The 18369-nt window shown below is 29.6% G+C and overlaps 2 protein-coding genes across 4 annotated transcripts; one reads left to right on the top strand and one right to left on the bottom strand.

Moving 5' to 3' along the window:
* Window positions 1–386: 386 nt before the first annotated feature.
* On the bottom strand, window positions 387–1107 carry LOC102660755 (protein STRICTOSIDINE SYNTHASE-LIKE 3-like). Its single transcript, XM_006592974.1, has 2 exons — window positions 981–1107; window positions 387–763 (listed from the first exon to the last, which is right to left on the bottom strand). Exons 1-2 carry the CDS (start codon window positions 1105–1107, stop codon window positions 387–389), a joined length of 504 nt encoding a protein of 167 aa, XP_006593037.1.
* A 10070-nt stretch (window positions 1108–11177) lies between these two features.
* Window positions 11178–18007, top strand: LOC100500091 (protein YABBY 11). 3 transcript variants are annotated; one of them, XM_041007063.1, is made up of 7 exons: window positions 11182–11211; window positions 11448–11627; window positions 13223–13342; window positions 13550–13670; window positions 14695–14743; window positions 15442–15517; window positions 17599–17978. In XM_041007063.1, exons 2-7 carry the CDS (start codon window positions 11556–11558, stop codon window positions 17710–17712), a joined length of 552 nt encoding a protein of 183 aa, XP_040862997.1. In that variant the 5' UTR covers window positions 11182–11211; window positions 11448–11555; the 3' UTR covers window positions 17713–17978. The 3 variants fall into 3 exon arrangements, with proteins under 3 accessions (NP_001236663.1, NP_001344752.1, XP_040862997.1); NM_001249734.3 differs by having other exon boundaries at window positions 11178–11627; window positions 17599–18007; NM_001357823.2 differs by having other exon boundaries at window positions 11178–11627; window positions 13544–13670; window positions 17599–18007.
* Window positions 18008–18369: the final 362 nt, after the last annotated feature.

The raw sequence follows: 18369 nt of genomic DNA, 5'->3' as shown, positions 1-18369 counted from the left end.
TCTATTTTCTATATTTTATAGTAGTAATTTATAGTTTCTAACAAGTTCACTCTTTTGAAGACCTACACGTATAAACAGACACTTTCGAAGATCAAACCAAGCCAAACTAACAGTTCTTTATGATTGTATTGTTTATGTAACATGTTGCATATTTACTCTTCATTTGTTTAATTTCAACAAAAAAAATAAAAATGCTGATCTATGACGAAGAATTTAGTAATCACTAATGGCAATGTGGGAGTAAAACCCATCTCAGGATTTTCAACCAGGAATTTAAGGTCCATAATGTCCATTATTGATAATGTTGAATCAAAACTCAACTTCTTCAACTGGCCAATTCAAGATAGAAAAGAAAAGATCTTTGGTGGGGGAGAATCTAATCAGCATCATTTCAAGTTGTATACCGCAACAAAAGGCATAAGAACACTTCCCATCCATAGTTTACCATCCTTCTCCTCCACTTCACTCACTGCTTTAACAACTTTCCCCTCACTGTCCTCCAAAATCTGCAAAAGTCTACCTTCAGGGCTATACCTGATAACTGCTGCATGTTGGTGACCTCCTATTTGAATCAGGTATTGAATCTTTATCGGTATAGGAAGCTTGAGTATGATTTTCCTTATCTCTGGGTAGATACCATTGTAGTATGCAAACATATATCTTCTACAATGAAGAGCTACCCAAAAATCACCTTCTTCATTGACTCTCACATTGTCAGGATATCCGGGTAGGATGGCTAAAATCTCTGAAGTCCCAGCTTTTTCTACATAACAAGAAATGATATGAGAAGGTTTTTTTTGAACAAGGTAAAAGAAATTTTTTTATTGAAATAAAACCAGACTTGGTACAAGAAGTACCAAAATGGCCAAAACCAGAATTACAAAAAAAATAAAAATTGCTCGAACAGATACAAGCTATACAGTAACGCCCCTGATCAGAATATCCATGCAACTCTTCCACACAAATTACTTTATAACTACCTAATGCCACCACAGAAATAATCACATATGGCTTCCTCCGAAACAATACTACTTGCACCAAAAAATATCCCATCCTTCCTGCATCACTATTATGAGCTGCATACAACTGCACAGCCACATATCTCATGATTGCATATTCTTCGTGTTGTATGTTGATTCATTAACAACCATTAGTTTGTTCTCTTACTCTTTACCAACTTAGTATTTTTCTGTTTTCTGTTATTCTGTTATAGCATGTAACAGTTAATTAGTTTTAAATTGGTTGGGTTAGTTAGACTTGAAATAGTGCTTCTATTACTTCTTCTTGCATAGTCTAGATCATAAGAGAGATTTCTGTAACCAGAGAAATTCTGCAGAGATTGAATAAAAGTGATTGTTGTGAGCTCTCTGCAGTTTTAGTTCATCCTTTTTCTGCATTTTGCTTATTCTTGTTCATACAAAAAACTCATTCTTTTGTGAAGGAAAATCTCATCTTTGGCACAACACTTCGTATGATGAAGCACTGGCAATCCTGTATCATAATCCTCGAAACTTCCTGTTACTTTATATATCTATTTAAATAGCTCCACCTTGATAGCAATCCATTGAATTAGACATCCAAGCAGACAGAGAGGGTATATATATAAAATTTGCCTTTCGAAATCTAAGCCACTTCCTTTTCCATCATATCCGAGACATGTGTAGAACAATCCCTGAACACCATATAGTTCCTACTTATCTAAATATTCAAAAAATAATTGCATACCAAATAACCTCCCATCCATCGCTGTCAATTTTATAATTTACTGGTATGAGAAGGTAACTCTTTTTCCTTGCCTCATTTTCCACCCCAAATTTCATATTACATCATACTGTTGCGAGATGCCACCTGCTTGTGACATAGTTGATGAACCTTACAAGTCAGAGTCTCATTTTTTTTTCAAGTTTAAGTACAAATCTTTGAAGACAAGTCTGAATTTATGATTTTGGATCATTGGACTAATGATAGTGTGTTTGGTAAAACTAGCTTATAAGCTAGTTGAAAAGGTTGAAATTTATAAGCTAGCTAATTGAATAAATGTTAACTTTTCCCCTCATCTATATTTTGGCTATTTATGTTTGCAAAATAGTATGATTAAATGGCAGTGATTTTTTTTTTCCTCTTATATCTCCATTTTAAACACAGGTCGGAGATACGTAATCCTATAGCATCTGCAACACCATTTAGTTATGTGAAGACTGAGCATATCTGTGGAAGACCTTTGGGACTCAGATTTGACAAGAAAACAGGTGATTTGTACATTGCAGATGCGTATTTTGGGCTCTTGAAAAGCTGGAAGAATATTGTTGGTATCCGTTGTTCTGTTAGCATTCTTCATCTTCATCTTCAAGTAAAGAATACACACATAGGCATCACATTAATCTATGAATTCAACTATGAGGGATTTGAAATAGGTAGTTTAATTATTTATTTTTCATCCTTAATAATCTGATTTTCCAAGTAGCAAAGGAAATGATGTGACCTACAGGTGACATGATCAACCCAGATATTCTAATCTTTTTATATTAATAAAAATAATTTGGGGCACCCCCAAATTACTAGCTCAGTACCTCTTTCATTAATTTTTATATATTTACTATCAGTAATTATTCAAATTACTAGCTCAATATATCAATGACCAGGGACTCTCTTAACTTTCTGCATAAAATGAATTGTTCAAGTACGTACTAAAAAAACCCAAAATACAAAATACTGAAGAGAAAGAAAGAAACTAACTAAAAAAGGAAACAAATCAATGATATTGCAGAAAGTTGCAATCAGGGAAACCTCAACAACCACCATTTATTATTAAAGCCTTGCCAATAACGTTGCATAACATATTATAAGATTCAAGTTGTTCTTATAACATAATCAATTTTACATAACATGTGTTTCTTTAAAAAAAAAAGTATTCTCTCTTTTTTTTTATCCTTTAAATATGTATTTCAAACACTATCACCTAATTGGACAAAAAAAATTCCCACTTAATTGTCTCGAACACCCCCTGCATTTGATTTTTTAAACTGCTTATAGCGCCATCACATATTTAAAATATGTTTATATATTAAAAAACATTTATTTACTATAAAATTAAATTATTAAAGTTTTTTTACACTGCATAACTCTAAAAAAAATGAAATGAAAAGAGATGAAACAAAAGATAAAGTAAAATTATTTGATCGAAAGTAAGTGTAAAAGAGATGAAAGATGTAAATTAAAGTTGTAGGTAAATAATAAAAGAAAAAGGTAAATAAAAGGGAGATGGAGCACTTACCCAAAAATAAAAAGAGATGGAACAAATTTCCATTTTATCACATTAAGGTGTAATGAATTTTTTTTTTCTTTTTAACTAATTGAATGTTGTTAGTCTATTATATAAATGAGTTATGTAACTTGATCAGAGATCACCAGAAAAGTCAAAGAATTATGATAATCTAATTGATTATGATTATGTTATAAGCAGAATTGATTATGTTGTGAACTTAAGACCAAGACCAAATTTGACCTATGCAATAAATACATAATCAATTATACTAATCTCATGACCAATTTTGTAGGCGACCTGACAACAGCCACAGGGGTAGAGAGGATCAATTTTCACAAGTAAAAAGTTGTTCTCTGTGCCCCTCGTCCCATGGATGAAAGTTTAAAGGCATGGGTCCCACAAATATTTTTTAAAACTTTCATCTCCTTGTTACACCCACCAAACATCCTCACCTCACCCCAATTGAGCGAAATTCACCCATTTAAACTAAACACGACCTAAAAAATAAGCCTTTATCTTTATCCTGTAAAAGGCACAAAAGTAAAATACCATTGCTATCCTATTATGATATGTGATTATGTGTGCATCTTACTAAAAACACAACAGATTCTGAGAACTCATAAAAGAAGAGAGAAGTGAGGTAGCTGTTGGGGGAGGTATAAGCAAAGTCAACCAAGGAGTGACCGTTCCAGAAGACGATTCTTCCAAGGCAATGCTCTCTGGTCCCTGCACCTCGCTGGTAACCTAGGAAGGAAGGTTGTTGTGTTGTGTGACTAGAAAATATAAATGATTCGTTCAAGTTTCCATGATATTAACTCCATGCCTACAAATGTTTAGAAGAAAGAAGAAAACAAATGAATTTATTTTCTTTATAATAATAATAATAACTGATGTTCTTGGATATTGATTAAAGAATTAAAAAAATATATCTATTATGAAAATTATAAAAAATAATAAATAACACAGTTTTACGTGTTTTAATAAAAATTCCTTAACTAATCACTTAAGTTTACTGGTTATTAATCTTTGGATTTGTAGCACATAGTGTCGACAGACGGTCAACTAAGAATATTTTTTAGGTCTATTGCTATTTACACTCATTTTCTCTAAGTATATCCCTGTACCCTACCTCTCATTTACCATTAAACCCTTTTTCTCAAAGAAGTACATTTCTTTTGCTTTCCATAAATGTATTTTCAGAATTATATATACCTATTTCAAAATTGTATCACAAAAACTATGATTCATAATTTTGGAGATATACTTCCAAAAGAAATATATATTTTTCAATAAAATATCACTTAAGAATTAAGATGGTTGACGAGAAATAAAAATAATAATAAACATTTTATACTTATGTTTGTTAGTCTTATTTTTATCTTATTATTAATGTTCTTTAAATATTATCTAAAATATTATTTTCATCTTATCTTTATTAATCTTTAAACCCTAATCTTAAATTATTTTCACCATATATTCATTATATTATATTGCATTTTCATCATTATTATACAATATTTTGCATTCTCCTTCATGTGGCAATGTATTTTAAGGTAGAATCATCAGTAACTTCATGTGACACTGAATTGTTGTTGTAGATTTGGAATAAAAAATGAATTAATACACTTAAAGGAAATAAACCATCATCAAAAGTTTTGCTTTGTAATTAAAATGTATAATAAATGAGGTTAGTGATGAACATACCTTGAAACATAATATCACATGAAGAAAAACATAAAATATTGTATAATAATGATGAAAATATAGTATTATATAATGAATATATGGTGATAATAGTTCAAAATTAGGATTTAAAGAATAATAAAAATAAAATGAAAATAAGATTTTAGATAAGATTTAAATAACACTAATGATAAGATAAAAAATAAGACTAATAAATATGTGTATAAGATAAACATTTATCATCTTTTTTTTTTATTTATCGTCAACCATCTTAATTTTTAAGTGATATTTTATTAAAAAAAATATATATTCTAAAAGTATATCTCTGAAATTGTGAATCATAGTTCTGGAGATATATTTCTAAAATAAGTATATTCAATTCTAGAAAGAGTACTTATTTAAGAAAAAGGTATTATGGGTAATTGATTAAAAAGGGGGTATGTAGGAGTACTTAGAAAAATGAAGGTGTAAATAGTAAGAGCCTTTTTAGGAGGGCCAATAAGATTGTATCTATTGGGCTAACAATCCGAGGTCGATTGGACGATCTATATAATTAGAGCAACTAAAAGGCCTTTGCTTCCTGCACTTACACTTTGCTTCCTACATGTTCCAAATTTAAAATATCCCTAAACTATCCTTCTGTCATTATAACTTTCCTTTTCCTCAACCTACGTCTCCCATACTGACGAAGAGTGCCCAGTAGCTTTTTGTTCTCTTTGCTTCTGTAGTCATCTCCCAACCGTCGACGTAGTTATCTCCAGCAGCTTCAGCTTAAATCTCACAAAGGATGCTTTTTCACCTAAATATTGGATGTTTTACTGCATTTACATAGCTCCGGTGAGGTTGGGTCCACGCAGAGGTTCGTTCTTTTGAATTGTTACTTAAATTTTAGTTTTTCGTATTATGGTTTCCAGAGAAGAAATAATGCCCAAAAAATCTGAATATTCTCATCTCATGAACCGGTGAGCTTCACTCTCTTAACCTCGTATACTTTTAAATTTGAAAATCATTTGAATGGTTTAACAATTTGTAACATAATATTAGATACCAATTTCAAATGCATATTTATCTTAAATTCAAATACTCAGCTCAATTGACATCACATATTAAGTTTATATGAAATGATGACTTGAGTTCGACTCCAATAGAATACATTCTTGAAGAAGAAGATAAACTTTAAATAAGATTAAGTCTCATATCAAATATTAGTTCCATAAATCAAAAATCTTAATTATGGTGATTGGATAAAAAAATCTTAAAAATTCAAATATATTCCTAACATGTATATGTAATACCATCTTATACTTTTAATATTAATTCAACTATTTAATTTATCTTATTATCTCTTTCAAACTGTTATTTTCAACATTATTACTTCTAACTTGAATTTAAACTTTTTTCAAAAAATGATCAATAATAAAAATAAAATATATCCATATGTTAAAAAATTAGTTATTATAAATTTTAATTATATAAAATAAACGTGTGTTCTACGCTATGCACAGACAAAAATACTAGTTTCATCTCTAAAAGTATTATCTAAAAAAAATAAAAAATACCAGCGCTTAACAGTTATATAGATTTTGCTATTCTATCTTATCGTATGCCTACTTGTGCTACTTCACATTTTCGACAAGTGCATGTTGTCTTTGCTTTGTTCGTTTTCCTGAATCATATATTTTATAATAAATCAAAACATATAGTATGAAGGTGATGGATACCTTTACCATGCGACAGAGATTAGTAAATGTCAAACTTTAGAGTTTTTCTACAAAAATCTGAGTTGTAGACTTTCTTTCGGAGGAATGATCTCACTTTTCTCTTTGCTTTAGATTTGTTACTTAAATCAACACATAGGATAATACTCATAAAATATGGTTGAGAGATACATGTTCAAATTATTTTGCGGATCATAAACTTCATAATAAAAAATGTAAAAATAGAAGTTACAAGTTTCATAACCTTCTAACAAAATATGAAAATAAATGTTCTCATCTTAATTTCAGGAATAAAAGAAGATGGATAAAGCTAATTAGTATGAATTCGTCATAGTACGAAAACGTTTAAGTAGAGCAATCACCATGATTTTCATAAAATCCTGAGCACTATATTTTTTAACTTATTGATCAACCAATCTGCTATTTAGATGTTTTTCATCATATTTTGGTACCAAATCTTTTCACACTATTTAGCAATGCTAAAAAAAGTTTACGTGAAACAAATACTGTTAGATATACACATTGATATTCATCTTTTAACATTTTCCCACTATTTCTGCCTGATTCTTTTCGTACACCCCTCAACAAACAACTAAAACAATAAGCACTTGTATGCTACAATTAAAATTATACAAAAGTTAATTTTATCATCTCTTAACAAACACGAGAATAAAATATTTGGACCTTGTTTGTAAGAATAGAATTAGATGATGTAAAACACAAACGCCACTTTAAACAATTTGATATACATTAATCTTCAGGTGTTAACCTTTTTCCTACTATGTCTGCTTGACCCTTTCAGTACAACCCTCAACAACTAAATAAGCACTGGTATGCTACCATTAATCAATAATGAAAAAACTTGTGTGTCTGGATGTCTTTTATTGAGCAGCAGCTGGCACGCATAATTCGTTAATTATTTATCTCTTTCACATTCACAATGAATGATGTTCAAAGACAATGTGAAAGAATATGAAGTTGTACAAATGTGACCAGAGTGCTGATGGACATGCATCGTGTCTTGCACACACACACGCAGGCATCAACTTTTAAGTCACTACAAGTAATAACTAAATATAGAAAAACCCCAAAATTCTTCCAACCTATATTTAATTATGTCCACTGTAACTGTTGTCACACTGCAGCCACCATACAAGTCGTATGAAATTTCAAACATGTTTTTTTTTTTTTTTCTATACTTAGTTTTGCATTTAAACTTTACACGTATTCTCTTTTCAAAAGAAAGAATATGTTTCTCCAATTTTGTTCCTCACTTTTATTTTCTCAAAAAGGAAAGTATATAGTGTAAAAACTAAACGAAGAAATATCATTAATTAAACTATTAAAATTATCGAGTACTACTATTTTTAATAAATTATTGTTTATAATTTTTTTTAAATGAAGAATAAATGAAAATATAAAATTATAAAATAAGATTGATATGATGAAAAAAGAGAGTAAAATCATGTAAACTTTTATTAAAAATAACATCATTTAAATTTATAATATCATGCCAGACAAGTGCACATGCATGTTTTTATTTTCATTTTAAAAAATTATTTATAAATTTAATTTTAGTTAAATTGATTTTCAAGTAAAATAATTTATGTTTGAATGCTTATATCATGAAAGCATGCTTACTATAAAAGTTCGTGTAAATTTTTAACCCAACACAAAACTTTTTTTTTTATCACTTTTGGTCAAAGTGAAGCTTTGAGGAAAATCAATTTTATCAAGTCATAGTCAAACAACTATATTTTTATAAAATTAAGTTTGACTGCAGTCAAAATCAACATTTATTACTCTCATTATAGACCAAACACACTCTAGATGCATATTTGATTTTACGTGGGATTATCCATAATCACGTTAAAATATTAGTTAACAAATTTAAGTAGATTTTCGTGTGTTTTGTTTATGTGAAGGAATGGATTCCAAGTTTAAAATTGATTTCGAGTTAAAAATAATTAACTTTTGCGTATGATAAAAAAATATAGAGTTATATTATTAATTTGTTTTTATATATAATTAAAAATTTAAATATAAAATTAATTTTATTTAAAGTTAATTTTGTTAATGTTCATCGATCCAAACACAATCTAATTCCTCAATCAAATCTATTTTTTTAAAAAAAAATAAGAGAAAAATTAAAGAAACATACATTGATAATGTCAAATTATATATATAATCATCGTATTACAAATCATTAACATTAATAATAATCATCTAAAAATTATATCAATGTTGATTTTTAGTTAATTGAGAGTAAGTTTTTTTTACATTGAAAATATTAATATCCACCTAAGTTAAAAAAAAAAAAAAACATACACACTCTCAGTAAACATTATACTTAACAGATATTCATCCATACAAATACATCCAGAAATTAAAATCTTAGCCGATAGTTAAGGGACTTGATTATTTTAAATCATGTCACACTATATTTGTGACACAATGTTGCCGTTGGATTATATGCCCCTCTAGAGGTTCACTTTGTTTACTTTTGGATCTGAATTATATAATTAGGGTTTTAATTTTATTATCTCAATAAAAGACGCATACTAATTATAGTGACAAATTCCACGTGGAGAGTTTCACGGGGACATACATGACATGAATGTGCATAAGAACATGTCTAATCACTTTACAAGCAGCAGTACACCGCCATAGATAAGCAGAAACAAAAATGGACAAGAGTTAATTTCCAGCTCTTGCTATTTCCATAGTCTTTTCAACGTCATGACTAATCCGTGTGAAAGCTTTGTTGACTAACTATACAATTAATTATATTATAATGCATTAACATTCACATCGAATTTCTTAATCCTGATATATGGGAATGTTTGTTCTAGATTTTGGAAGCGTCCAAAGTGCAGTTAATTCGTTGTCTTAATTCATTTTGTACATAATTCGTTGTCTTAATTCATTATTGTACACTAAGATTCGTTTGATATTTTAAAAAGTATGGTACAAATACAAATAAATATTTTTATTTTATGTTTGATTTGAAAAAAAATTTAAGAAACAATACAAATCAAGTATATGAAGACATAATAAAATTTCTAATTTTTATTATTAAGAAAATCATGAAACAATTTTTTATCACAAATATAAAATATTAAAAAAAATACATATATCCCTTTTTCCATCTCTTTGATAACAAAAAATAACAATTAACTATGTAATCATTTAAAAAAAACACCGGATTTTTTTTAATTCTAATCTCTTTCTTTATTTTAGTAAACACATTAAATTTAATATAAATTGTATTAAGATAATTAATATTAGATATTTTAATAAATTTTATAGCATTTTACTTATTATCCATTATTCATCAAATGATATACAAGATAAAAGTATTATCATATTTTTTGCAATAAGTGTTACGTTCGTTTTCAGCTTCAATTTGTATGAGAATAGATTACAGTGTTTGTTTGAAATAATTTAAAATTAAAGAAATAATTTTTTATTTTTTAAATTCTTCTTAAAAAGTTGATAAAAATAAATTATTATCTGTTAAAAATTAAGTTCAATTAATCATGCACTTATTCTACTAAGCTTTACCGTAGTAATAACAATTTCCTTTTACTATATAAAACTAAAAGCTAATAATTTTATGCATTCTTTTAGTAGTTTTACATTTAAAAATAATTTTACAATATTATTAGATAAAATTTATTTTTAGTAACTTTAAAAACATGATTTGCAAATACAAATTAAGTTTTAATAGTGACCATAACATAATTTCTATAAAAAAATATGTAAATTATAGTTTAAAATCTAATACTTATTTTCTTTTCATCCAGAATACCAATATTCGAGATCTTATTTAGAAGAAATTAATCTCTTTATCGCTCAGACCAACCAACAAATATATACATATGCTAAAAGTTAATTGAAATGACCTACATATTTTTAGTCAATTGTTTATCATCCTAAGCTACTTACTTTCACTAGCATGCACAAATATTCGATTGGCACAATTCTAATTAAGCATGTCTTGGATCCCTATGCTATGCACTTTCTCTCATATACCCTTACACATAATTAATCTCAATGCCTATAAATATACTTCACAAGTATATTTTTCATAAACAATTTTATTAAAAATAAGACCACACACTAAATACAAATATCTTAATTTATTATAATAGGAGAAATGAATTCTTTCTATTAGATCCAATCTCTTAAATGATAGTAATTTTCAATCCCTATACACTACTATATATACTCAATAGTCTCACATATCCCTAAACATTCATTCCAAATTTTTAAGCATTAATATCTCGCCCCCCTCGTCCGCTACAGAAAGCCAGTATGGTTAGAGATCGATGGGCCACTCCCACCCACTCATTCTCTCAATCATAACACATCTTCACACCCCTTTCCTTTCCTTGCCCTACTCTCCTCTCTCACACGTTTTACTCACACGCGCACACTATCCCATTCCCAACCAAGATTTCCCATAATCCATCTATTCTTCTTATATCAAATACCACTAAACCCCACCCGACCAGACAGTCCCATCTTAACCTTTCAGATTTTGTACACTTCTCCTTTTTTTCTCTCTATCTTTAATTTCCTAAATAAATAACAGATCATGTATATCATATACTTTATTAAAGAAAAGGAATTATATATTCACAGAGTAAAATTTTTACATCGTTATCCAATTATAATTTAATAAAAATTCTTTTTCTTCCTTTTTATTTATTTTATTTTTATTTTTCTCTTCCGTGTCTTCTGTAAATCTTTGATGATCATGTTCACTTTTCTTTCAGCCAAGTGATTCTCTTCCCCCCGTGATCTGCCTATAAATCCACCAAGCACACACTCAAAGGACACAGTCACATTTAGATAAAAAAAATAAAAAAGAAAACCAAAAAATAATGTCAATGGAAATGATGGCAACGGAACGTGTTTGTTATGTTCACTGCAACTTCTGCAACACCATTCTAGCGGTACAACACTCTTTCTCTCCCTCTCCCTCTCTCTTTCTTCTTTCATTTATTTTTTCCTTATTTTTCTAAGCTTTATGTTCCCATCAGCTAATTTGGCAAGTCGGATTTTCTCTGATTTCTTTAATCGAGATCGTGAGAGATGATGGATGAGCCAAAGAATAATAATAAAGGAAAAAAGCGTTTCTGGGTAACCATGAAAAAGCGAAATTCAGTTCAGACCTAATGAGAATGCATGTGTGTTTGCGTGTGTGTGTATATATATATAAATGGATGAAAACTTAACTGTTGGAAAGCATGCAACAGATACCCCAATTTGTAATAATTAAGGGTAACTTAATTCCCTTGGAAATTAATCATGAAATCCATCACTGAAGTGAATTAATTTTGGGACTAGGGTGCTGTTTTTGTACCAAGAATGAAACTCTTATGTTATATTTTATGAGAAAAGTTTAACTGGGTTTTGCTCCCTAACTTCTACCATGATATGTGTGGTGCTAGTTTGGTTAGCGGCAAGAGATATATATGCAGCCAAAGTAGTTGCAGAAAATTATAAAGGTAAACTAAATAATTGAAGCCCTTATCCGTACCTAACCACACAATTGTGAGAAATAGATGAATTTTGTGAAACAGAAGGAAGCAATTTTAAGATGCTTTTTTTTAATAAAACTCATAGACAGACACAGCCATGATAGATCTATATACTAGGTCTATCCCCAAGTATTAGGGTTCCCCTCTTTTGCTTAACTTGGAAATAAAATAAAATTGCAGAAGAATATAGATTGCATCATGTATGTATATATGATTTCATTTCATTTGCTATATTGCATTTTTTTTCTTTTTTTTTTTCTTGCTTGCTTGGTGTACATGTGTGCTAAATAAACGCAGCTTCAGAAAATTAAATCTGCACACAACAAATCCATGTGATGGTACGCAGTGCAGTGCAGTTTTCTCTCTCCTCGGTGTCTTTGATTTGATCCCTTAATTGCCTTTCTGTGGCGATGAGGTTGAAGCATCATCATATCGTCTTTTATGATATCGTATTAGATATCATCGAGTTTTTTCACGGTTTCGGCCTTATGGCCTTTCCTTAAGTACAGAGCCAGTGTCCTCTCTTTTCTTTGTACAAAGAACTTGTGGGGGGTCTGAATTCTGAGCTCAATTCATTTTTCAGGCACCCCCCCCCCCCCCCCCCCATACCTCTTTTTTCTGGCAGCTATGCATTTTGTCTTTTTCTCTGCTCAATTTTCATTGCAATGCTGCATGGTGTGCTTTGGAAGCACCTTTCTTGGGAATGTGAAAGCTTCACTTCTCCTATATATATATATGTTAACCTTTTTTTTTTTTGACAAATTTGAAGCTTCATATATATAAAACATATCTTTCAGCTCTTGTTGGTCATCAAAATTTATGCAGCTTTCGGTTCTTGTTTTTTTTTTTCATGGTCTAATGTATGTTTTACTGTATGCATATACGTGAAGTTGTTCTTCTGCTGACTTTCTAGTTTTTTTTGTATATATTTGTAAAAAATTAATGATAATTGTATATATCTTTCAGCTCTTGTATTTGTTATTTATTTGAAAATGGGGTATTGGCAGGTTAGTGTTCCATACAGCAGTTTGCTAACCATAGTGACGGTTAGATGTGGACATTGTGCCAATTTGTTATCAGTTAACATGGGAGCTTCACTTCAAGCATTTCCCCCTCAAGACCCTCAGGTGTGTATATATTATATCACTCTTTTTGGTCAATACCCTCTTTCTGACGCTAAGGGCAACTATGAATGATATAATATAATTTCTTTATAGTAGTACTATTTTTTTAAAAATAGAAAAAGAAAAAGCTTTCAGTTCCTTGAATGAATAACTTAACTGTGTGGTCTTTTGTTAATTCTTCTGTTTAATTTGTTGCTGATTAAGTCACAGAAACAGCACCTAAGCTTTCAAGAACCAAGCAGCAAGGAACTGGGATCATCTTCAAAATGTAGCAAAATAGCGCCATTTGAGGCAGTAGAGCATGAACTACCTAGGATTCCTCCCATTCGTCGTGAGCCCTCACTCTCTATTAATTGATTAATTTCTCTCTTTTTGAATTTACTTTTGATACCATAATGAACCAAAGTATAATTAAACAATAAACAGGCAACGATATACATAGAACTTTTTCTAATACCATTCACAAATTATAATTAAGGATATGAAAAGGACTCAAACTACTTGCTCCACAACTAGTATAGCAGAAGCTAAATATAATACTAAGTAATTAATAGCAGTAGCAAGCAGAGCAGAACAACCTCATCATTGAGGCCACTTGTCATAAAAACGAGTTTTTCCTCTTTTTTTTTTTTTTCCAAAGAGTCGGCGTCCTTCTGAGTTAACAGTTTCTCTATTGTGCCCAATTGGGGCATCTTGTTTTCCTCCATCAATTTCAATGGCCCCCTCTAAGATGGTGACCTTACGTGACAAAAATTGACCAATCCTTAATTCATTGCTGTCATGCCATGCCCTAGAACTAGAACTTATATATAAATATTATATTTTATATATATATATGCAATTATATATCCACGTGTAATTTCATTTTACAGTTACACATTCCACTCACCATTACATATAACAGCTCATCACGGTAATTATATTGATTGACACTGGCAAAGGTAGTAGTAGTAGACTAGTGGTAGTACTAGCGTAGTACTTCAGTTATTTAACTGGTCGATTTTCTCGCTGTAAGTGATGCCGACAAAAATTGATTCAGAAATAACAAAGAAAAAAACCCAATGGATGGACTATTGGATAAACAAGTGAAATTTCAGTGCTATTTTGATTGCTAGGAGCTATATTTGTATGGTCCTCAACTACCCAGTTCTACAGCTTTAGCCTGTCCAAGAATGTGGCCTTTTCTTGTGAAAAATTTCATCTCAACCTGCTTTCTGTTGGTGAATCCGTGACGTAAATTTTTTAGGCTACAAATGTACTATAAAATTTTAGTTGATGATTGATTGTATTGTATTATGCTCTTATATTATTTATTTAATATTTCCAAATTAAATGATCTCGTGATTATTCAACAGCTACAGAGAAGAGACATCGTGTTCCTTCTGCTTATAATCGCTTCATTAAGTAAGTATTCTTGCGAGTTTACTATTTTAAATCAACCTCCTTGCTTCTCCCTATCTTCTTTGTTTTTTTTTCTCTCTTTGTTACGTAGGATTTGTTTATATATTCCTACATTAATTATTATTATTATTGCAACACAGATTTCACATAAAGTTAACATTAATTACAGTTATAGTTTTTTGATTAAAAATTTAGACTTTCCTTCCATTCACCTTTTTGTAAGAACTATACATGTATGAACTTTTAAAATGATTTTTGATTGAATGTTACTAAATTATTAGTGCATGCATTATTTATTTTAAGAATAATGTATAAAATAATATTAAAGATTTTTAACTCGAGAAAGATGCAAGCATATTATTAACACTAATCTCAAACGACATCAAAATAGGTCTTGTTTTAAAGGAAATTATTTTATGTTTTTTTTAAAATATAAATTAAAAGGATTGTACTTTATTATTTGATTAAAATTTTAATTTCTATTCAAAGAAAAAAGATGATAAAATTAGCCCATAAATATAATCTCTAACTTATTAAATAAATTTTTTGGGAATATTAAAAAAATATATTAGAATATACAGGTATATAGGTGATTCCATTTCAAAAGATAAAAAATAAACAATCAAACATGAGAATAGACTAAAGATGATTCCATTCAGCAAAAACAAATAGTAAGTCTTTTCAACTGTCTGGTTTTGCAGGGAGGAAATTCAAAGGATTAAGGCTAGTAATCCAGATATCAGCCACAGGGAGGCTTTCAGCTCAGCAGCCAAAAACGTGAGTTTAAGTTTAATTGATTACCACATTTATCTATATCATTGTGTGATCCACACAAGTCCATGCTAGTTTTCTATCTTTTTCATGTCTTTTGGAGCCACTTGTGTCGGTTTACGGACACTGTGCCTTGTCTCTTCTATAAACTTCTTGCTGAAGGAGACAATCCAATATTCCTACTATATTATTGTAAGAAATATACCAATGGAATCATCCAGCACCTATATACATTGATGCTAAGCTTTGAGGGTATAAGGGGAAATCACACCCTTCAATTAGTTTCCACTTTTCGTCCCCCGGGAAGTTCTATTTTAAGTAATAAGTTCATAAATAAAAAACATGAATGTAGAATCGGGAAATTACATCAGGCCTTGTATGGTGGCGCACACACACACACAGAAGATGAGATGACAAAATAAAATATAACATATTTGAATTATAATTTGCAACTCATGGTTTAACAAAAAGAAAATTTTAACTCTTTTCATTTCCACTTAAATGGTGATTTGAGAGATCCAAAATCATGTTCAAACATGAAACAATCAGGTTGTTGTTACATATACTTTTTTTTAATGGGAAAAATTCCTTAATCAAATACCACAAACTAGGATTTTGAGGAATATATATATATATATATATATATATATATATATATATATATATATATATACACGACCATGCTTTAGAAAATCAAGCTCTGAAGTTGGCAAAAAGAACTAGTGTTTCTATATACTAGATCGCATTAAGATTGACATGAGGGATCTTTTTAGCCTTTCAAAAAAAAAAAATGAGGGGTCTTTCTAGAGACATTATAATAACTCTTACAAAAAAAGGCGAGATTATCAAATTCAAAGCTTCCCCATCCTTAAATGATAGTATTCGATTTAACAAATACTTAAATAAGGAATTTATAAATATGGTATTATATAGAATGTTGATATTTAACATTACTTTTTTCTTCATTATTTAAAGATTGGTCAGATACAACATGAGGTGACTGTGAGTCTTGCATTAAGTAGCTTCTGTGTGTGTATGCGCACACGCATATTTGAGCGTCAATCTTGTATAAAGAAAGTTTCCATATACTGATGGTGTATTAGGAAAGGAATATGAAGTGACGGTTTTTGTATAGGGCTTATATTTAAGATATTTTATTGGGTAATTAAGTACACTATCAACACAAAAGCATCTAATTTCCCTTTTACAATATCTACAACCAGTCAAGTATACGTACGAGGTCAAGTTTGATAGGCCATGGCCAATTTTATGATCACTTTCTTAACCCTAAACATGATCAAATATTGAGAGTGTTTTTAGTTAATACTTACATGCATACTGTCCTCGTTCATTATGGTATTAGGCCATAATTTCCAATCACATATACTATAACACCAGTAGACGATTCTCTAGTTCGTGTACATGTGATTCCTATGTACTAAAGCATGATCTTATGTACTATGGTATGGTCCTTTGGTCTATCTTATTGTTCTTATGTACTATAGCATGCTCTTCACCACATATTGTTTGGGATATATAAAATTACTATGATTGTTTTTTTTTTCTCTTATCAATTACTACTATTATGACTGTTTGAGTCTGTATTGATCAAATTTATGCATGTTAATTTGTATAAGAAGAGTATTATCCATCACATATATTAGATCACTTTAACCTTGATCAAATTTATGCATGTTAATTTGTATAAGAAGAGTATTATCCATCACATATATTAGATCACTTTAACCTTTGCGATATGTAAAATTATATACATTTTAGTTCTTAATGTCATTAAAAGATACAGAAAAAATAACCAAAATGAACTTGAAAGCTTTCAAAAGTAAGCTTGCTAAAATAATATGGATGCTTACAATTTTAAAGACTTCCGAGAGAATTTGCTCAAATTTTTAAGTTAATTTGAAGTTTATTAAATTGATTCTCCGATTCTGCAAGAGTCTTGACTATATTTATATGGCATAAAGAGCTACGCTGTATTAGTACATATATCTTTTGCCACCCCATGAAATTTCTCTTTTTGAAGTGTGGGGATTGTCTCATCTTATATGTTTATGTGTATGAGTATGCAGTGGGCACATTTCCCTCACATTCACTTTGGGTTAAAGAACTTAAAGCTGGATGGCAACAAGCAAGAAAAGTTGGACCAGGGGGAAGGAGCTGAAAAGTCTAACGGATTCTACTGATAATGGAAGCCTGTGAGTATGAACTTGTTTTTTTCATGCTTGACCTAAATCAGTGAAAAAATGAGGTTGATCAAATTTCCCAATATATCGTACAACTGGATGGGAGACTCCTGCAAATTAACCTCAGCCTCTCACACCAATGTTTAATAGTACTACATATATGTATTGCCCTTTTCTATATATCGTTGTTATGAAATGATTGCTATTCTTGTGATTGCATTTATTGTGTTGAATTTAGACACTTAAGTAAGCAACACGTTGCTCTATATATCACAATGATGTCCCTTTATAATAATGATGATCATAATCTATAGTATTGGAGTAGTATATCTTTAAGTATTTTGATAATCAGTCTTAGGATATTAGTTAAGAAATTTTAAAAAATATTATATAAATTATAAGAAAATATAAAAAAATGATGAATAATATAATTTTTTATTTTTTAATAAAAATAATTTTACTTTAAATTTTTTAACTAATACCTAACATTTATCTATTTTTAATCTCTCCTAGCTTCCACATTAATTTTCAACAAAAAAAGGATCGTTGCATTTATATATATTATACTATTTATTTGATTCTTTTATGATTATCAAGCACACCAATATTATTTCACCCTCTCTTAGGACCACATGAACATTTCTTTTCATTTTTTAT

This window comes from Glycine max, chromosome 12 (genome assembly GCF_000004515.6).
Source record: "Glycine max cultivar Williams 82 chromosome 12, Glycine_max_v4.0, whole genome shotgun sequence".
NCBI lineage: Eukaryota > Viridiplantae > Streptophyta > Magnoliopsida > Fabales > Fabaceae > Glycine > Glycine max.
This window is presented reverse-complemented; position numbering and strand designations above follow the sequence as displayed.

Coding starts and splice junctions, on each gene's coding strand:
- LOC102660755 (XM_006592974.1), bottom strand. CDS start 1,107: ATGAGATATGTGGCTGTGCAGTTGTATGCAGCTCATAATAGTGATGCA. Junction 764..980: donor TATTTCTGTGGTGGCATTAG/GTAGTTATAAAG, acceptor CTTGTTATGTAG/AAAAAGCTGGGACTTCAGAG.
- LOC100500091 (NM_001357823.2), top strand. CDS start 11,556: ATGTCAATGGAAATGATGGCAACGGAACGTGTTTGTTATGTTCACTGC. Junction 11,628..13,222: donor TCTGCAACACCATTCTAGCG/GTACAACACTCT, acceptor GGGTATTGGCAG/GTTAGTGTTCCATACAGCAG. Junction 13,671..14,694: donor TAGGATTCCTCCCATTCGTC/GTGAGCCCTCAC, acceptor ATTATTCAACAG/CTACAGAGAAGAGACATCGT.